Below are 21,827 nucleotides of genomic sequence, written 5' to 3'. Positions count from 1 at the left end.
TGTATGAGAGCAGTTTCGGCAGTATGGTTGACCTTTGCAGATGTGTGGCCTTTGTCAGTACTGTTGATGTTGTCGTTGTGCATTATGGCGGTCTACATTTGGGGTACATGTCGTGTCGAAGTTTGCCCCCTTGCCTAAAGAAGTTGATGGAAGCAGTGATGCAGATTTTTCCCACTGCCAAGGTGGTTTTCTCAAGCATAACACCAAGAGGAGCATGGGACCATACCGGTGTAATTTGTCCCCAGCCAAAGGTCATAAGGTGTTTTATAAACCGAAACATGTCTCCATTTATGTGCAGTGCTGGGATGTTTTCCACCGACTATGACCTCATTAATGAGCGAAATTTGCAATGGTTCCGTGCAAATGGCATTTCTTTCACCGCCATTGGCAATGCTGTTTTGTTTTACACTATGGCAGAAGCGTTGAAGAAAAAACCTGCATAAATGTAACGAGGAAAAGAAAACAAACTGAGATGAAGAGCAAAAACAAACAATGTTCCATGCAAGCATGTAAAAAAAGGCTCTTTTCAGAGCCACCACTTCAAACGAAATCCCCTACCCTGTTTCAAATGTATTCCCCCCCGCCCCTCCCGTTCCAAGCACGATAACTCTGCGGACTCTGCGATACTGTCAGGATTACACGTGCCACATCCAGGCCTTTTGAGGATGGCAGCCATGGAAATGGGAGCGTGGAAGCTAAGGTATTGTTCAATTAAGTTTGTGGTTTTGGTGTGTATGCCAACAACTGGGGCAGAAGGTCTATTTCTACAGACCAGTGCAGCAGCCTATGGTTGAGGTGTGCAAGGTAAATGGCAGGCATCCTGTTTGCATGCATGCACTGTATGTACTTGTACATTGGTAAGAAACATTGAATGTTGCTTTTGTGCAATATTGTTATATTGTTATGGATTTTGTAGGACATGGGTAAGTGCGGAACAAAATTTGTAGCACTGTCTGAAGGAAAGAAGACAGTTACTGTTTGGATATTGGAATGCCTCATATGGGTAAATGAAAGCATATTTCATTGCAGTGGCACGTGATGGGAGAAAGAGCAGTACGTCTTTTAAGTACGTTGTGCACGTTCAGTGGCAGACATCCTGCTCAGAGGCACTTATAACAGAGTTGTATAAATAGTGTACAGAAAATATTCATACCTGTACTTTGTGGTGATGGGTGGCCATGTTGATGCAGAAATCTTGGAGAGTTTTACAGAATTTTCTGCTGGAGGTGCTTTCGAATCACACACCACTTGTACTGTGAATGTGAAACGGTACATATGAAGTGTTGTACTGAACTGACAGTATTACATGCTGACGTCTTTGATGCGATTGGTGGATGCGTGTGTGACTATTTAACAGTACCCAATGAGGTAGTGCTGGACAAAAATAGTGGAAAAGGAAGGACTTCCCCTGCTTTACTGGGGCGCAGCCCTCACGGTACTTGGGGAAGCGCACGTGCCACATTCTGCGCTTCTCACCATGCTGGCCTATGGAAATCGGACTGTGGGGATTGTCCAATCAGGTACTGAGGGTGTGGTTCACAGGAAGGGGCGGTAACACTGTTTTCCATTACTCTGCGTAGTGCGGCAAGTTGATATGGAGAAACACATTGTGTTGGTTTTGGTGATGCCTTTGTGATAGATCTCCACAAGTATGCCCAGGAAAGACATTTTGATGGCGATTTCGGTTTGGAAGGAGTGGACGCATTGTGGTGTGCTGTCTTTGTCTGCAGTTTCGGCGATATGATTGCACTTTGGAGAGAAGTGGACAGTTTTGCTGCTGTTCATGTAGTCGTCGTGCATTATGGCGGCATGTATTTGGGTTGTTTGGCTTGGCAAGGTTTTCCTCATGGCTGAATGCAGCTCTGTGGATTTGGCGCCTTTTTCAGAGCACAGAAGAAGACAGAATATCACTGGACAAATTCTTGTCATTTGCAAGGTCCAGCACTCTGGTGAGGGGACTTTACTGACTGGATTTGTATCTCTGGAGATACAGCAGGATGCCCACGAAGTTTCAGCGAGATTCTGTATTCGGATGGCTGTGCACCGCGGATATTGGGGTATTCATGCACTGCAAGGTCGTGGGATGGCGCAAAATGCAGGCCTTCTTGAGTCTAGTGAGTCTCACCAGGCTCTGGGTCATCGTTTTCAGAGTCCCCAGGTCGATTGGAAGGAAGGGTAACATCAGGCTCGGTGTCCACAGCAGGCTTTACGGTCGGTGGAAATAGTTTCATTTGCAAAATATTCATCTTTCTCTTTGTTTTTGGTTCCAGTGGTCAACTATCTCTTCAGCTTCCAGGATCAGACTTTTATGCAGGAACCCAGCCTATCAAACAGCCTTGCAACATTCAATCTTAGGGGGTTGGCAGTCCTTCCAGGACAGCCAGCCTTCCAGTTTGAACTGGATTCTTGCAGTCAGGCTGGAAGACAAAGGGCTGCAGAGTTGTGGACTCCTCCCTGACTTCCTGCCTGGAGCCTGGGAGGGCTTGACCTTGATCTCCTGCCAAGGATCAAGTTAACACAAAGGAATTTCCTGCCCTGGATGTCAGGAGAAGGAACAAGAAAGGACAAGGAATGCTGAAATGGCAAAAAACGAAGACGGCAGTGTTAGGGAGAATTCTCAAAAATGTGCTAATTCCTTCCACCTTAGAGACCCCCAGCAACTTTGCTGGGATTTGAAGACTTGATTTTTTTAACTGGAAAGAGTGTGAGCCTTTTTTCCCCACTCTTTCATGTATTTTGATGTATGTTTAATTGTGTTCTTTGATTATGGAGTTTTAAGATAACTCCATAGGTATCTTTTCATGTGTGTTACACAGCATCCTCAGTGCAGTGACACAGGGATGTCTTTTTAGACTTCCCAAAGGTTTAAATACCTTCTCTGGGATAAACTACTGTTTCCCAGAGAATGTAAGGTAAAATTGACACTAATCTTTTTAAATTCCTAGACTTAGCACACACTATCTTCCTATGGAGTGCTGGAGAGGTTACCTAGTATCCCCTGTGTCTAAATACTCATGTAGCAGTCAAATGCTACCCTTTTCTATCGAAATGGCTTGTGGCAGTGGTTTTACAACGAACTACCATGATTTTTCCCGACCGCGAACACTGGTAGCTAAAAATAGCGGGAGCCATGTTTTTCAAGATGGTGCCTTAGGCCCCTTTGTTTAAACGGGTCCCGGTCTTCTTTTTTCTCCATTTCTTTTTCGAAACATCCTTCTAGTGTTTGTCTCTGCGCGCCAAACCAGGTTTGGTCCCTTTGTTTCTATGCCTTTGGCGGGCTTCAGGACTGAAGACCGCATCTGGCGTTTGAAAGTCTGGGCTGGGCAGGAAGTAAGGAAGGGGCCCGAAACTCCCTGTGCTTAGTCTCCTAGGAGACCCAAATGCACTCTGGCGTGATTGGCTGGCTAACTGTCCGGCAAGGATAGCCACCCTGCTGGTTGAGTGGCAGCTATGCTGGACTGAAAGGGAGAAAACTGTTTAACAGGTGATTCTCTTGAACTGGAAAGCAGAGTCGACCACTCGAACGAACGAACCGAACACGAGCTAGAAGAGAACGGCTGCTGCAACTCCTGCACCGTTGGTTTGCCCGGTGAAGCCTTGCTGCAGGTCCGAATTGCCAAGTTAACCTCGACAGTGAAGCCCCTTCAAAGAAGACTTCTTCCTTTGAGTTGGTGGGACCAATCAGCTCATAAGCCACCTGGATACAATTCTCAAGGCTGGTTAGAATTAACCAGGGGAAATGACACCAGCTTGTGTGCTTGATGAACACCTACTCGAACTGAAGTGACTCCATTTTTGTCTGCGTTTTCCAGTGATCCCGTGCAGTGCAGGAGTCCCCTGACGTCCTCCCTCTTGTCCCCACGACTGAGGCTCAGGAACAGTGAGATCTGCAGGAACTGCCAGAAACCAACGTCTTCCGCTAAGGTACTGTGCAAACCCGATTGAGAGAACGCTTCTCTCGCGGTGAAAGTTTGTGGAATTTCCCAACTTGCAGGCCTAATCAGCTTGTGACTCAACATATGGTTCTTTTTCGTACAAACTACTTCTTCGAACTTTGACAAAGACTTTACCGTTTACTTCAAGAACTGCTCTTTACTATCCAAGACACTAGTCCATTGACTTTGGCCTAGGCCTATTGAACTGAATCAAATCCTCGTGAACTATAACTATTTGCACTGCCTAAGAAAGTATTTGTGATCTATTCTGCTAACTTGTGCCTTTTTACTCCCATTGAAAGTAACTACAATGCCATTTTGCTCCCATTACAGGGGAGCTCAAACTGGCTCAAAATCTTGGAGACCCTAATTTGTTCAGAAACTTATTGGTTTGCTATTGAAGTGTGTTTGTGTATAACATTAAGTTGCCTCCTTCTAGTGAATGTTTTCTAAATGATTGTGTAATAAATTAATACGTGTTTTACCAAGAAACCTTTAGAGTAAGTGTCTACTTGAACCACTGTGATGGTAATACCTCTGTGTAACCTCTTGTACTGCTCACATTCCCTCTTGAGATAGCCTGGCTGCTCAGCTCGCTGCCACAAAATTGTGTAATACAGACTTATGCCAAAGGTTGGTTTTGCTTACACATGTAGTTCTTATTGTATGTGGTGGTCCCAGAGGGTACTGCATGCAATTCTGCCTAACAGGGGGCCATTTTGGTAAAATGAGCACCCATGGTCTTAACCAGTGCTGTGCAAAGAGCCTGCGGTAAAGGTGCACTGAGTTAATAAAAAGGTTCACTGCCACCAGCCATTGAAGGTAAGTTTGTCCTTGTAACATAAATGTTACATTTAAAATGAGAACGGGAATACTCAGTCAGCATCTCCCCAGCACTCCACATAAGGTGGGGGGAGGGGGGGTGTGCTGGTCTCGCCTAATAAAATGTAAAAGGGATCCAAAGATCTTTTCTACCCTTGGGAACAGTAGTTCTCACAAGGTTAGCCAGAGGAAGTTAAAGGGGGAAGCCCCTGGGGCAACCCAGCAACAATACCATTGCCAAAAAGTTGTCAAAGAGGATAACTTTTAAAAGACACTATGAAGAGTCTTACAAATGACACCCATAAAAAGAGTGAAATACTCTGTGAGTGCGGAGAACCCACTCACTGAGGTATAGGGAAAAATTATCTACCAGTCCAGCATAAAGTTGTGGGGTTGACACAGGTCAGGAAGATTGATCATTAATATGTAAATCTTATCTAACAGGTACTACCTAATGGTGTGAAAATTCAGACTAGTAACAGACCATTCACCATTAACCTGGATGAGCCTAAAAAAAAGACACTAAACCCCACCCCCCCATGCCCCACTGAGTCACGAGATGGTTCCGAGACTTGCAACCCCTTCGTTTTTCCGTGGAACACAGGAAGGGAATTAAACAAGGAAACTGTTACACTCACCTAGTTTCCACAGGGGCGCCGAACGAAGCTGGACTGCGCGGGTCTCCACCAGCGTGACTCGTAGCAAAGTGATGAGTGACTGCACCTGCCCCTTTAGTTTCGTCTGTTGGACACGAAGGAAGATTTGCCTAAAATGGTGAAAGTGATAAATTAACTAGCCGTAAGGAGAAGGGCCAGTTTCCACCTCCGCGATCTCCCAATGTCCTTTCACTGTGTCTCCCCTTAATGTTATGAAGGATGGGCTCTCCATCATGCGACTGTGTGCAGGGGTGCGTCGAGATCCAGGGATCCAGTTAACTTCACTAATCCTTATGGCAGGGTTCCAGACAACAATGACTCTGAGGTAAGTCTTTATGCCAATCCTATATAGCATGAAATGCTTTAAAGTTCTGGTTGTCTTAAAGTTCACTCCTGTGCCTTTCTTTGCAGATTCCCCTTTGAGGTACTCCCGAAGAAAGGCGACTCCCCTCCGGATGAGATGAGGTAATGGCAAGGTAAGCTTCAATACTTGCACAATTCAAAAATGTCCAACAAGTGATATTGTTCTTTCGTGCTATTAATCTGCTGTCTCCTTTTATTTCTGCAGGTGTGGCGCCGCCGGAGCGAAGGTCGTGTAATGGTGACTCACGGAACCGCAAGTGAATACTGCTTCTGGTGAGTATTATGCTGCGCGAGATTGAATGTCTTTTAGCGAAGCGCAGCTCACCTGTTGTTTTCTTTCCTTGTTCTGCAAATGCGGCTTCACCGGGATGGCGATCGCGTTAGAATACCTCATTGGATCGCGTGGACGTACATCGCTTAGGTGAGTATCACGCTGCGCTATGCTAATTGTCTTTAAGCTGGTTCTTGCGTAGCACGGTTAACTGATGATCCTTTTTCTGCAGATGCGGAGACTCCCGAGTGATGGTGATGGAGTATCAGGTAAAACTCTTGTTATAATCTGTGATCTCTCCTTCCTTTACAGGGGCGGATCGCGATGACCAGGACGGGCGTGGCTGAAGACAGGACTGGAGCTGCAGACATGGTGAGCGTTACGCTGCAGGAGTGCAGAATAACGCGAAGCGTGTTCTGTTCTTCGGGCGTGGTTTAAATAGCTTCCCAGAAGTAGTTCCCAGGTGAAGTAGTCCCTGCACCATACCTTATCGAATAGTCCCCAGATAAAGTAGTCCCTTCAACCAACCTCTGTCTGGGTTGTACATGGTTCTGTTACTTGTTACTCCTCTCTTTGCAATGGTCTTGCAGAGCCTGGGCTGTGACTCATTCAACAGCCCAGGCTCTGCAAGACAGTGCCTGCCCCCAGACATCAGGAGCAGGCCAGTCGGCCCAGAGTACTGGCACCCATGGGGACCTTTAAGGCCCTAAAGAATTGCCTGGCGCCGTTGCCTGAAAAGGCAGTATGAGCCTGGCGCCAACGGCGCCAGGACTGAGTCCAGGAAGCCCTTAGGCAATCCTTTAGGGCCTTAAAGGTCCCCATGGGTGCCAGTACTCTGGGCCGACTGGCCTGCTCCTGATGTCTGGGGGCAGGCACTGTGACAGAAACTTGGACATTTTAAATCCATTTCCACTCCCACTTAAAGGTGAAGGCACACATTGAAGGTGGAAGGGTATGTTACGAATCAAGGGAATTTGTCACTTCTCCCCAGGAGGGAACCACCTCCTGTGAGACGGCTAGTGGGAGGTGAGACCACTCAACAAGACCCTCCATGGATCTAGGGGACAAGGACTTGCGTTCCCACAAGGAACTCCCTAGGCAAAACAAACTGTCTGCATATATGGGACTGCCTGTAAACAATAGTAGAGTGGTTTCCCTTCTCTTGGCTTCAGGTAATGCTGGACTGGCTACATCATCTGAAGAGAAATGTAACAATGTGTGGAATGCAAATCAGCAGGTAAAAGAAATAAGCTAATCCTAGCAGAGGAGAGAGACATGTATGCAGGGGAAGCCCTCTGACGTAGGTCCGCATTGGAGGGACGGAGCTAAGGGTCTTGTCCCGAGGTGGCGTGACCACAAACAGGTAGTGGTGGATGGGAACAGGTCATGGTGGGTCAAAGACCCAGACAACAACGCTGATAGCTGAATCAGCAGGAGGAACAAAGCCTCCCACTGGCAAAACTGTGCCAAAGACAGAGGACTAACGGAACAAGAAAAGCGAGCCTCCGTGAGAAGTGAGAAACGCAAGGCGAATAACAAGATGTACTGGAGGGCGGAGTGACCTCTGAACGGGCCTATTGAGATTCAGAGCTCGCCCTCCGGCACCTTAAAGCAAGATAGCTGCACCTTGAGGAGGATGGGGTGCAGTATTCTCTTACTCCGATACCAATCAATAAAGACAACTCAATGGTTTGGCAAAGGGAAGTCCGTTTAATGACGAGCACAAAAAACGGGGAAACAAATGGAAATCAGCAGCGCTGCGATCGCGGTCTCGCTTTAACTTCCAAATTCTTCATTCAGACAGCAATAGTTATACCCAAAATTCGTCATCATTGACGTGTAACACTCCTAAGTTTGACATGCAATTCTATTGGTTAGAAAAGGTAACTTAAGTATATGTGGTATATCTGTATATATATTAACAGAGCATAAGGTTGGATAACTCTTATCGGGTGGGCGTCTACGCCCATCCCTCGACATCACTAGTGATAGACGTCACTTCAAGCACGACATCTAATTGGTTCTACAAGCTATAGGACCCTAGATTATTTGGTCCATTGTGATTGGGTGGGTTACACCCCTAGGCATAAATCTCCACTTTAATTAGCAGCATGCAGAATAGACACCAAGGTGCCTTTTGCCCCAAAATTCACCCTGCCTCCCTTCCATCAATCAGTACGTTAAGGCTAAGTGTCAATTAGTTGGCTGAGGATGGCCTTGAAACTGTAGCTTCTTATCTGGGAAAGTTATGGCATCCTCGGGTTCTAGGTGACATCAGACGTTGGTACCTCTTTGCCCTTGGCTGGTCACGTGTCTGTTCATCGTGAATCTGCTTCATTTTCCTTGTATTCGTGTATTTGATTCTCCCGTAGCCTCGCCACCTGCCTGGGGTCTCTTTATCTCAACCTTCACTGGCTGGCTGCTATGCTCTGATTCTTCGGAGCTGCCGCTCTCCTCCCCCTCTTGGAGTTGACCTCGAATTCCCAAGCATGAGCTACTTCTCACTAAGTTTCGATTCCGCTCTTCCCTTCTGGCTTCGGCTGGAATATGAATCTTGGTCTGTTTTACCCCTTGCGGTCTAGGCTTAATTCTGCTTTACAAAATGGAGTCGCACTTGTATAGTGTGCTTCATTGAGGTAGATATATAGTTGTTTCTTGCCACTCTATTCTTCTAGTAAGCATTGCAAGCAGTATCGTTCTCTTAGCTTCTTGCGTTCCAAGCTTATTTACAGGCATTTTAATCAGTTACGTGTGTTCATCTCACTTATTGGTTACGTTTCTTTATATTAACATCTTTTCTCTTACACGTCCATTACAACATTATTCCTAGCATTTCGCCCTTGTATGTCAACTTTCGTTCATCGTTTGTTCATGTTATCCTTTTCGTTTGTCATTTATGTACATCTGTACGACTGTTCAAGCTCTTATGTCGTCGCCATTTACCCTCCATTAGGGCTCTTTGGGTCTCCTCGGGGCCGGCCTGTAAGTAGTCTTCATTTCGTGTCAGCTGCTGGTACGGTTGTCTCAGTGGGTACCGAGCTGCCCATGGCTGTCTGGTTATAGGCACTTTGACAGGTATTGCATTTCTGATGGGCACTGGGCAGAGGCTTAGAATTGCTCTCTGTTGGTTCATTTGTTCCTCATACGTCACATATCTCGGCGAATATGTCCCTGGTACCTCGAAATGGGGGGCTGGGGCGCAGGCCATGTCCGGGACCTCCTCTCCAAAGACATGCATATATATTCATGTGCCGAGTGCCCAGCGTCCACCCTCGCTAACTGAAGGGACCCAGGTGATTCTAAACGGTGGGAGGCCTTGGGGACTGTATACGCAAGGAACTTTTATATCGAGATTGAAAGCTGGAGAAGAAAGGAAGCCATATAAGAAGAGACTGCGGAGGAGTTGTTTATAATAACGAGTGATGAATACTGCCAATCCTTGATGAAGGACTTCGACAAAGTCGTGAAGTTAAAGGGGAAGTTCTCTTATGAATTGTATTGTCTCAACGGATAGGGCATGTATTTTTTAACAGCTGTCGATAGATTCTAAAAAAGTTCCAATGCATCTTAACATAGATTTTGTCACATTTACAAATGCGAAACTCGCGCATCTTGTTCGAATGTTATCTGTTGATCCATCACCCTAAATTCAAGTGCCCCCTTGGCAGTGGATAATAAGACCCGCAACTCAAGCTAACATCATTAGAAGCTTACACCCCTTGTCGCAAGGCCAGGGCACGTCTGTCTCCCATCTATAAACCAACCAATGCCGATCCTGCTTAGCTTTACGGGCGGCAGTGTGGAGCCCATCCAGGCTGTAAAGCAGAATACAATCAGTGTTTCATCTCAGCACCCTGCATGCTGATAATCATTAGCCTGCCACCCCTGAAGCTAAGCAGGATCGGCCTTGGTTGGTTTGTGGTTAGGTGGGATGCCGGGGAAATACCAATCTTAAGTGATTGCTGTACATGGATTGTGTTTAAAAGTTTTAATTTAATTTGATCAGTTGATCATGGCTGCCTCTAGAGAACCCATTAGCTGACTGGTTAGAGCCTGGGATTATCGGGGGCAGGATGCAGCTTTCAGTAAACACATTGACTCATCTGTGAGGAGGTTCACTCAAAAATGTTATAATTTAAAAACGTTGGCCAGCCATTGGCAGCAGTCAATAAGGTTGGTATTTTCTTTCCCCTGTGGTCTCCCATCTGTAAACCTACCAAGGCCAATCCTGCTTAGCTTCATGGGCGGCAGGTGGATCAGCAGTTTGGATAGGAGAGTGAAACATTTTGTGGGGGGCGGGGGCCGTCTTTCATCACTATCAGGTTGTGTTTGACTCACATTTGAGGAGTTCCACTAAAGGGATGACCTTAATGGTCTTGAGCAATACTTCCATGGAGTGGGGCAAGTAGGAAAAATTAGCAAAAGCAGGAGAGGGTGTTAGTAGGCCGTGGACTGATAGACTGTGAAGAGGCGGGGAGTGAGGGAAGAGGTTGAGGAGTAGTTGATGGAGTAGAATGGGGTAGGCAGGTAAGTTAGAAGAGGTTGTAGAGTGTGGAATGTGAGAGATGGGAGCAGCAGGGATGGCGTTTGTGAGGAGAGTGAAGGATGGGGATGGAAAGACAGCCTGCGGGGGCATGGTGGGTGACGGGAAGAGAATGGGGGTGGGAGGAGGCCATGGCGCATGGGGGGAAAAGGAATGGGTGGGGGGGGCAGTAAGGAGAAGTAGTAAGATTAGCAGAGACATGATAGGCATAGGGTGTATGACAAAGTTGCAGGTGTGTACCACAGGACCCTAGGTGACCAAAAATGCAATTGAAAAGGTGTTTTTTGTATTTGCATTTATGGCAGTTCATAACAGTGATCACGCAGGTGTAGGCAGTTTGACTCGTGCAGTAGTTCTGCCTGGATGTGAAATTAGTTGGTGGAAACTGAGCAGAATGTGTTGCCATAGCACATGACCAGGGAAAAACAGAACTTGATCTTTGCTTTGCAGTCCTTTGCTGAGAGATCAGGTGGTGCGAAGCGTAGGTCTTGTCTAATGTGGGCCTTGTTGGAAGGCCGTGACCAATCTGGCATTATGATGCAGATGTGCATCGAGTGCCGGATATCTGTGCTCAGCCCAGAGCCAAATTTAGCCTGTTCAAAATGGTCACCTTCAATGTTATCCAGTCCTCAATCAATCTACCTCAAGTTGAAGCTCTGCTCCTTCTTCACTAGGGGAGACCTCCCACTTTTCTACTTGTCCTTTGGCTGGCACATCATCCAGAGACAGGACTCCTCTCTTTGCTATGGTCTTGCAGAGCCTGGGCTGTGACTCATTCAATGTATCCTTGTCATGGGACCTAGGCCTCATCTTGCTGCTGCTGTTTTATGCCAAGAAAAGCCTTTTGGAGCCTGATTCCATTGTCCTTCATCCTTGTGCCTGCAGACCCTGTTGCTGGGTCACAAGGACTGCTCATCTCAGCTGCAGCTTTCTGGTAGTCCTCCATTGTTGGATCGGAAGCCGAGGGGCCTTAACGTCAGTCCATGTCCACCCTTGTGGTATTCAGTACTGTGAGGGTGTTGGAGACTGGCCGCTATCAAAGTCAAAAGAATACACCTCTGCACCCTTGACCCATCGCGCCCCAACACCCCAAACATTGATAAGAGCAGTTATCTCCAGTGGCCTAGGCTTACCACCAGTTATTTACCGTCCTGATTGGGATTTCAGAGACTGCTTTCCATAACTGTTACACTGACTCCCTGCAGCCCTTTAAGTTCTGTAGGGCTTAAGGTCATCCTTAACAGATACCCTTGCATTTCATTTGGTGGTGTAGAACTGGTGTATAGGAATCTTATCTCTGCTCCCACTAGAAATCGGGTATGGGTAGCTGGCCCTTTCCTTTACAGGAACCCTACTTTCTCCGTGCTAGGAAAATGGTCACTGTCTACAATACCTGATGACCACATTGAGCCCATTTCTTCCTATGGGAAAACTTAAACTAACTTTTAAAACTTTCCTAAATTTCCAAAACTCTGGTATTTTCCTGAAATGATGTGGCTCACCTTTTTCTAAGTTAGGATAAAACTCATTGTTTAGTTGCAGTGTGCTGGAGTTTCTTTATATATTTTAAATGGGCTGTGATGTATAACCAAGCATATTTCCCCCCACTTTAGCTTTGTGTATTTAGCTTAATGCATCTTTGTTGTTAAATAAGTTTATTTTTATACTCATCTTTGTGGGCAATCTGTTGTATGACCATTTTGCGTATGTAAAAAGCACTTAACACCAAGCTCCTAATTGCCTTAGTCTACTCCTTACTGCTCAGTCACTCACAGGGTGGATGTTTGGTAAAACCTTTGTTTTAAGACATTGTGGTCCACTAAAGTTGGCTTTCCAGAACCCTAATGTAATGGTGGTGCTGAGAAAAAACAAAAAAAAACTTATCTCTTTTCTAGTTGGATGAGTTACAGAAACAAAACATTGGCAGTTCCATGCTGCTGCCCAGCATCTCCTGCGTTACGATGGAAACATCAATGATAATGAACAACATCCAGCGCATCATTCAGGTAGGCAATTTCACTCCCAATAAGCATCCATGAATGTTTGCCTACCACCCATGTAGTTAAGGCTTTTAGCAGGGTCTGGCACTATTTGTTCTTTTAAATTATTCTGTTTTTATTTTTTTATAACCATGGTTTGATGAATATAAATTTGCATTGACTAGGCAATGTCCAGAATGGCCATACTTAACGTTTTTATTTTTTACTTCTGTAGCTGTAAGATTATTTCTAAAGTTAAAAATACAGAATACGGGGCACAGCCCTAGCTGTAGGCCCACTGACGACCCAGGTCCGGCGAACTCTGGAGGGTCGACGCAGCGGGGACCTCATTTTGGATTGGTGGAGTGGTGGGGGTGGGTCTGTGTCCTGACACCTTCTGCTTTCCCCCTCTCCCATGGTGAACTACTAAGCTTGCGGGTCCGGCGCCGCCGGACATGAGGCCTGGCCCTTGACGTGGGCCCATTGTAGATCCAGTACCTGCGGGGTCTGCGTCTCACCCCCCTGCTGTGAATGATTGAACTTGGACTATCTGCGGGTGCACGGAGGCCGGCATTGACTGGGGGTTACTGGCTGTAGTGGAGTGCGGTCTGGGCCTGATGCTGGAGGGCACAGGCCCAGCCTCTGAAATGGGCCCATTCAAGTTCCGGGATCTGCGGGGTCTGGGTGCAGGAAGAAGCAGGGGCCCGCAGATTTGATTGTGGAAGTGGTGATGGGGTCTGTGCCTCAGCCCCCCACAGTGACATTCTGAGGTAGGGTGGATTAGTGGGGGTGCCTGCTACCCCACCTGATTTTTAAAGTGTTCGTAGGTGCCCCTGAGGGTGGTTTTGGACTGCCCCATATATAAGCTGCAGTGGGGCTGGGCAGCACTGGCGATCCCTGGCAGGGCCACAAAAATGACGAAGCCCCCGGGACAGGGGTTTGAGGTCCTGATGGCCAGTGGTTCCTGCAGAGAGTGACACGACTACTGGAGGCACTTTCACATGCAGGGGATAGTGTGGCAGGGCCTTTTTAGCAAGTGGAATAGCTGAAGATCTGCTGTGCCACACCCCTCGCAGGGATTTCAACTAGCGCTTGACTAGGTGATCTGGGGGCGCAAGCTAGCTGTAGAGTGCTGGCAGCTGGAGGCAGGCTTCCACACCCGAGGTGGTTCCTGGCTCGGGCAAACGCTGGCGACCAAGGTTCAAGGAGGTATTGGCAGCCTGCAGCAGTTTCGGAGACCGTTGACAGTGGATGGATTGGGCAAAGATGGACCGCAACTGCCTGAGGTGGGAGCAACACTCAGGCCCCATCCACAAAGGAAGACATACAAGATATATTGCAGGAGATTAGGGCGTTGCAAGATGAACTGCAGGTCTTGGTCTTGGACCTCAGAAGTAGGGTTGAGGTTCTGGAAAACAAATTCAAAGGCATTTAGAACAATCATCTCAGTGCGGACCTTGTAGGAATGAAGTTTGAAAGCTGGTTGTCAGAACTTGGGATGAAGACTATAAGTTGAAAATGGATGACCTCAAAAATAAGAGTGCAAGAACAACCTGTGTGTGTTTGGTCTCTCGTAGTGGGAAGGTGGAGTCTGCTAGTGACGTGGTGAGGACAGTCAAGGCGCTGTTCTGTTCTCCGTCATAGGTGGAATGAAGGTGGAGGTTAAACAGGCGCACTATAGGGATGGCCAGGGGAAGAGGTTGCAGTCCTTGAAAGGGGTGAAATACCTACGTAATACTCAGTGTGAAGGAGACACTATACAAATCGGTCGGGATCTCTACAACCTCCCTCTTGCCAGGCGTAGGTATTGCCGACCTCTCACCCCCTCATCCTCTGTGTGAGAAACCGGAGAGCGTCCTTCCATCTTCTCCCCAGGGAAAGGCCATCGCTTTTGGATCCTGACCCTGGGTGTGGACAAGCAAAGGAGGATCAACTGGGTAGAGGGTCCTTTGGGATTGGTTATGAGACGTCCTCAAGTGATACACAGTACCCCTCATTTCCATTTCAGGAGGAACCCTCCATCCCAGAGGCAGTTATGGGGTATTGCTACCCCTTTCCCACTGGTCAAGAAAATGGCAGGATATATTACCAGTATAGAAGCATCAGAAAGAGGGTTAAGAAGAGTAGGTTCAAGGGGGAGAACAGTGAAACATGGTATCCCCTTCTCCCTTATGATAATCAACCTAACCTTCCCCTGGACGTTATGGGCTGCTATAAAAAAAGCTCCCCTCAATTTTCCTCATTCCGCATTCAACCTAGCATGTGGTTGCAGGTGTATAGGAAGGGAGGAAACCAGCAACAGAGAGACCGTCAAGGAGACAACAGGGAGTGCTGTTTGCGAGGAGGCAGCCATGGTGTGTCCTGCAAGGAATCTGGGATGCTGACCAATCCCGAGGAACTGTGGAGTTCTGGAACAGGTGGGCCGTACATAATCCACATGTTTAGGAGCCTCCAGTGTCAAAGATTGGCAGCCAGAGCTGCGGATGCATCAAGGAAAGCAAATCATTTCTGCCAGCGTCCACAGAAGGGAAGCATAACTGCCAGGGGGAGCAGAGAAGCTTCAGAAGCGCGAGCAGGGCTCGCAGTGCAAGGCCAGCCAGTGGGAGCAGAGAAGCTTCAGAAGCGCGAGCGGGGCTCGCAGTGCAAGGCAAGCCTGTTAGCAGAGCAGAAGTGCAACACGGAGCTGCCGAAAGGAACACCGGGACCTGTGAGTAAAAGGGAACGTCACTCGAAAACGGGGCGGTCCTAGGGGTTGTGTGAGAGCGAGACAAATGCTGAATGGCCAGAATAATGTGTGCTGATTGAAACAAACCCGAAGCCAGAGGTTAAATGAAAATTAGGCGGCAAAGTAAAGTCACTAATACTGAATACTCAGCTGAATGAAAACTTCATATATTGAATACCGAGCTGAATGAAAACTTTATGGGCAAAGCTACGATCCGATGAAAGATCAATGTGAAATCGCACATGGGAAACCAACGCACTAAATAAGAGAGCAAGTGTGGAAGTTTCTGAAAGGGAATGCCAGAAAGGTGGGGAAAAATAAAACCACCCTGAACTCAACTTTATGCATGAATACAGTGTTGCAAGGTCAAAGACTGACAAAAGAATATGTGACACAGTGTGGCAGAGCCAAGAGGCCAATCAGGAGAGGCCAATTGAGTGTGAATCCTCACATGAAGCCACAAGGCCGACAAGGAGAACTCAACTGAGGGTGAATCTTGACACTGAGGCAGGTACAGAAGAAAAACTGTGTGGGCTGAAGAGCCTAGGGTTCCTGGTAGAGCGACCTGTGATGGGTGGACGTGTAGTCTGACAACTGCGCCTAGACCAGTGAGCCCTCGATTATGAAACCGAAAACATTGTTGAAGTAAATCACTTTAAATTGCTTATTCTTGAACAGTTGGTCCAATTCAGAAGGCGTGTCAAATTGGTCGGAGTTGTGCTGAACATTATAATTTAGCAACTTGACGTCTTGGGGGAGGGAACCCTGAGACTTGATGAACTTTAATACTGTTTTGAGGAAGGAACCCTCAAGACCCTTTTCTTTGAAACTCTGTTGCCTTGAACTTGGTGAAGGGACGCCTAAAACCTTTGTGGAACGTTCTTGAACTTGGGGAAGGGAAGCTGAAAAGGAAGCTAGTAGCTGGACGAAGCTCAGAATTTTGTTGTGTTCACCATTTCGTTTGTTGTTCCATTTATACACATTGTTTAGCTTTAGTTGTGAGGGCAAGGATAGGTTTTGGACCAGACAGACTTTTAAGTTAACTTTCTGACTCGGGCCTTCCTTAGTTTTGTACAGGTAGGGAAATTCCACCTTAGCATTGGGCAAATTAGGCCTTCAACCATCCTGACATTTGAGTTAATAAACTAATTTATTTTGAAATTTGAATCTGTTGTCTGTGTCTTGCTTCATGATGCCTTCACATCTGACGGGGGAATACGCTGCAGGTGGACATTTCCATTTCACCTGATGTTTGAGATGAAGGAGGTGGACTATGCCACAACCAAAGGCTCAGAAGCAGAACAGGTCATTCGGCATTTTTCAGAGAATGAGAAGAATGGAGAGGGGAACCTGGTTGAGGGGTCGGTGGCGAACCAAGTTGCTCTGAGGGGTTTGGGCTGACGTATCTGTAACTATCCCAGAGGTTTGTAGACCCCCCCCCCTCCCAACTGTTACTATCAGTCTGTACTGCTGCTGGAACCTTGGTCAAGTGGCAGAGCAGTCAGGCTTATTTTAAGAGGAAGATTTGAGCTGTAGGTAAGTACACTGAATCCAGTTAGACATTTACATCAAAGAAGCAGTAGTAGTTTATAATTTTATATATTTACCCCAGAATCACCTTAAATACTTCATACTTTTACACCAGAATACTTCGGAATACTTTAGAATACACTCCAAAGAACTCTTCTTAGTTTGTGGTTGTTTGCGGTTACATTTGTTGCAACGTTAGAAAGTGAAAAGACAATGTTATCGTATTATCGGTAACTATGTGCACTTGCGGTTCTTAGCAGAAATACAGTAAGACATTTACTCCGCATACACATATAAGAAAGTGAGTTTGAGGGAGGAAAATGGTTAGTTAGTTAAACACTAGTACGGTTCAAGGTTCTACAGATGGTTACTTCGCGCACAGCAAGTCCGAAAACACAACGCTAGCTGAAGGCAGTAAGGCGAGGGCAGTTCAGAGAGGGCTCAAAGTCTTGGCAAGCAGCAGAATACGAAGAGTTCCTGTGGATCTCTTCAAGTCTCTAGTCTTTTAGTAAGCAGCAAGTTAACAACTAACGGTATGGGCCCTGCAAATGACTTGATAAGGGGACACAAGCAGCAGCTTGGGTCTGAGGTAAGGGGGGGGGTACCCTGCCCACCTCTGGGTGCACTCCAACACTCTGGAGCGACTTCACGGATCAAGGTAAGCAATACCCTTTTTCCCCACAGTACTTTAGAATTGAAGAGGAGGTTGTTGCTGGATTCTCTTCGATGTGGCTGTGCTGGACCCGACCTCCAAATCCCTTGGTCTGATGACGAAAGGCAGGACACTGGATGGGATCTTGCAGCAGTCTCGAGGGAGGACCTCTGCCACGGCTTTCATCAACTTCTTTGGTCACTCAGTGGAGTTGGTGCTTTTTCTGCAGCACCAACAAAGGACATGATTCGCCCGGTCCATCTTCTTCGCTTCTCATAGTAGCCACCCACTCTGCTGAGGGGGGCTAGGTGAGTTGGATTGGATCTATGGAATGTCCTTGAGAGCTCAGCAGATATTTGGATGTGTTCAGCCTTTCCACAACAATGCACTCAAAATGGGCAGCAGGTCTCTTGGTATTGGGTGTTTTTGGCTCTGAAAACTCACAGGACCTCAGGAGATGGCTCAAAATAAAGTTTGTCTTGGGACTAGTTGTTCCCACCAGTCAAAGGGAAGGAGTAGTCCTCTACTGAGTTCCTCTATCGCACAGAAAATGGGGTCAGGACAGCAGTGGTCGCTTCATTGTTGCAAAGAGTCTGTAGGCGTCTGGTAGTTTTCTTTGGTTACTTCAGCTTCCAGTGGTCGATTGCTTTACTCTCCAGAAGCCTCACATTCGAGGAGATTGGGTCTTCCGACGTATTCCATATCTATGACAGGTAATCAGTACAGCTTTGCTGCTTCGGAACATTTCCGGCGCCTGCATCCTACGTGGATGACTTCGATACGCTGTCCTCGAGGGCCTCCGTCGAGCCGACGTCACCGGATGTTATAAGTAGGACGCATGACACCCGTAGCCTCAGTTCCGTTTTTTCTGCGAACGTGTTCACTTCGGAGATCTCGGCGCTCCTCGGTTCTTCTGAGTTATTCTATCGGTTCTTCGAACCCATTTGTTTGTGAAGGTTTACATGATGTCTTTGTCTTCTTCTACCCCGCAGCCGGGTTTCAATAAGTGCCGGGACTGCAGTTCCAAGATATCGCTGACGGATCCGCACAACACCTGGCTCTGGTTCCTCGGTGAGGACCACGCCATGGACGATTGTGAAAATTTCCAGTCGTTAACGTCGAAGGCCTTGCGGGAGCGTAAGAAAAAGCTTTCTTTCGGTAAGGTGTCCAAGCCCCGGAAGTCGAAATCCGCAGGGCTTTTGACTGACGATTCGAGGGGCGACTCTCCGCTTCATCGCCGTAACAGGGGGTCTCGGTCCCGGAGTGGGTCCCGCCATTCCTCTGCCTCTTTGAGGCACTCACGAAAGCGCTGTCACAGGTCGCCTTCCTCGTCCGAGGACTCCACCCGTCGGCGGGTTGCTTGTCCCACCAAGCATTGCTCTCCTGCAGAATGGGATTAATTTCGTAGGGAGATGATGGCGATTTTTCAGTCGCAGGGCTCCGTTCCATCCGTGCCATCGAATGACGCTGGCCGGGAATGTGCTAGAGACACTGTTCGCACGCCTTTGGGCTCGAGCGGTCGTCGCGATCACCGGGAACCTTCGAGGTCCCGGTCGGACAAGGTGGATCGCTCTAGCCATGCCCTCTCCAGGTCCCAGTCCTCTAGGCCATCGAGACCGTCTGAGCCTGTGAGGTCTTCGAAAGAAGACGTCGATGCCTTCGGCGCCGAGACCGTCGAAGGACTCTCTCGGGGCTCCGCCTCCGAGGAAGCCATCGACGCCATCGGCACCGAGGCTGTCGAAGGACACGCTAGGGGCTCCGCCCTCGAGGCCTGTGTCGAAGCCATCGGCGCCACGCTCGACGTCGACGCCGATTCCGTCGACGCCTTTCGAGGAGGATTTCTCAGAGGTGCCCTGGAGACCGGTGGAAACCCTGAGGAAGGCTCTGGCCAAGTCCAAACACGTGCCCTCATCCAGGGATTTATTCCGCCTCTTGACTATATTTATAAGGTGGATGAAGGGTCTGATGAAGGTCTGGTTCCTGAGGAGGTTCCTGATGACCTATTATCCGATCATAGACAGTTAGAAGACCTGCGTCAGTCTTTGCACGATGCCAGTGGTCTGGACACCTCCCCGGAGGTTGAGTTTGGCCGGCCTGAGCCGGGTACGCATGCTGAATCCTTGTACCGGCGCCTCATGTCGTGGGTAACGGAGTACTTGGGGTGGTCTGCGCCACCAGGAGATTTTCTGCAGGATGACCTGACAGACATCTTGGACCAAGGTCCACCAATTGACCCGGTACTGCCATTCCATATGGCCTTGCAAAGAAGGGTGGCAGCGGCTTGGACTGCTCCGGAGATTCTCCCGGCAGTGGGCAAGTCTTTGCCCAAAAAATACTGTCCTACCAGTAGCGACCCCAGCTACTTGACTACGCACCCCACTCCGAAGAGTTTGGTGGTGCAGGCGGCTACGGCCCCGGCAAAACAGACGTCTTACCCTACCATCCCTCCTGATAGGGACGACAAACGTTTTGATGGCTGGGCGAAGAAAGTGTTTTCTTCAGGGCGTATGGCTTTACAGACAGCCAACTCTGTGTGTGCCTTAGCACATTTCAATCTTACTCTGTGGAATTGTGTCCCTTTGGCGGCTGAACATATTCCCGAAGTGGAGGAACGGGATGACTTTCTTGCTCTTGTTCAGGATGGCAAGGAATGCCATGTGTGAATCCGTTCAGTCAGGTCTGGACATGGCAGATTGTGTCAGCCGGTCCATGGCGCCGAGCACCGTAATGCGCAGATTTGCGTGGTTGCGGAAGTCGGGGTTTGCTCCTGATGTGCAAGCCCGGCTTCTCAACATGCCCTTTGATGGTGAACATCTTTTTGGCAGCAAGGCTGACGAGAGCCTTGAGAGGTTGCAGACCTCCAAAGCAGCATCGAAGTCGTTTAGCGCTGCAGTTCGCCAACCTTCGCCTTTTTGTCCTAGGGGAAACCAATGGAGGGGAGGTTCCTTTCGATAATACTCTTCCTTTGGTAGATCGAGAGGGGCTGCAAGTCAAAGGGGCCCCCGTAGGAGTGCTAGAGGTGGAAAACAAGGTACTCGAGGTGCCAGAGCCGCTCGGGCAGTTGCCTTTTTGCCCTCAGGCACTGCCGCAGCCGCTTCAGCTCAGTCATGAGGCCATGTCCCATGGTTCGCTGGTTGGGGGAAGGCTGGCACAGCATCTTGTAGAATGGCGTGCCATTACTTCAGATGTGTGGGTTCTGGAGATCATAGCCCACGGCTACTGTCTTCCTTTCCGGCAGAGGCCTCACGACAATCCACCAGTGAATCTCTCTTTGAAGAGTCTGGATCCACTCCTTGCGCAGGATATCAAATCCCTGCTGGAGAAAGGTGCCATAGAACAGGTGCCTGTAGCGGAGAGGAACAAGGGGTGGTATTCCCCTTATTTTTTGATTTAGAAGAAAGACGGGGGATTGAGACCCATCATGGACTTGCGTGGTTTGAACAAGCTCCTCAGGAAGGACAAGTTCAAGATGGTTACTCTCTCTCAAGTCCTCCAGGCCCTTCAACTTCAGGACTGGTTGGTGTCTCTCGACCTCAGACGCTTACTTTCATGTGCCGATCCATCCCAAGCACAACAAGTACCTGAGGTTCCCAGTTGGCGACTCGCACTTCAGTTTCAGGTCCTACCGTTTGGATTGACCTCCGCCCCAAGGGTTTTCACCAAGCTCGTGGTGGTGGCAGCATATCTCAGGAAAGGGGGGATTCACGTCTACCCCTACCTGGACGATTGGTTGATCAGGGCGCGCTCTCCCGAGCAAGTCCTGGATCTTGTCAGTCACCTGCCACTCCCTTCACAAGCTGGGCTTCTCCCTCAATTTAAAGAAGTCCCACTTGACGCCAACTCAGCGGCTTCAGTACATCGGAGCAGTGCTCGACACGTCCCTTGGGCAGTGTTTCCCTCCCCAGGTGAGGGCTCATCACATTCTGCAGATGGTGCACAAGTTTCAACATGCCCAGAGTCTCCCGGCGTTCGAGTTTTTGAGGTTGCTAGGCCTCATGGCATCCTGCATTTTTCTGGTGCCAGAGGCCAGGTTGCGGATGAGTGGGCTCTCAAGATGCAGCGGTCACAGTCCTCCGGCAGGAAGTCAGACCCTGTTCAGGTGCCGCCCTCGGTTGCCCAGGACCTTCTGTGGTGGGCCGTCGAAGGAAATCAGATGAAGCGGGCTCCATTTTGGCTACCCTGGCCAGAGGTTACGATCGTGATGGACGCATCCCTCACGTGATGGGGAGCTCATGCTAACGGTCGTTGGTCTCTGTCAGAGTCCAGACCCCATATCAATCTGTTGGAGCTTAGGGCCGTCAGGATTGCCCTGAAGGCTTTTCTGCCAACTGTGCGAGGGAAGAATGTCCTT

General features: G+C 48.4%; 1 protein-coding gene across 6 annotated transcripts in view; it reads left to right on the top strand.

Moving 5' to 3' along the window:
• FKBP15 (FKBP prolyl isomerase family member 15) overlaps positions 1 to 21,827 on the top strand; it is a 2,419,492-nt gene that overhangs the window by 1,239,170 nt on the left and 1,158,495 nt on the right. For all 6 annotated transcript variants that reach the window (XM_069609812.1, XM_069609811.1, XM_069609809.1 and 3 more), the window contains one exon: positions 12,486 to 12,596. In XM_069609812.1, coding sequence (XP_069465913.1) covers positions 12,486 to 12,596 — 111 coding nt within the window. The remainder of the gene's footprint in view (positions 1 to 12,485; positions 12,597 to 21,827) is intronic.

The sequence above is a fragment of the Ambystoma mexicanum genome, chromosome 8 (genome assembly GCF_040938575.1).
Source record: "Ambystoma mexicanum isolate Mex_15411 chromosome 8, UKY_AmexF1_1, whole genome shotgun sequence".
Taxonomy (NCBI): Eukaryota; Metazoa; Chordata; class Amphibia; order Caudata; family Ambystomatidae; genus Ambystoma; species Ambystoma mexicanum.
The sequence above is the reverse complement of the archived record's forward strand: the minus strand, read 5'-3'. Positions and strand labels throughout refer to the sequence as shown.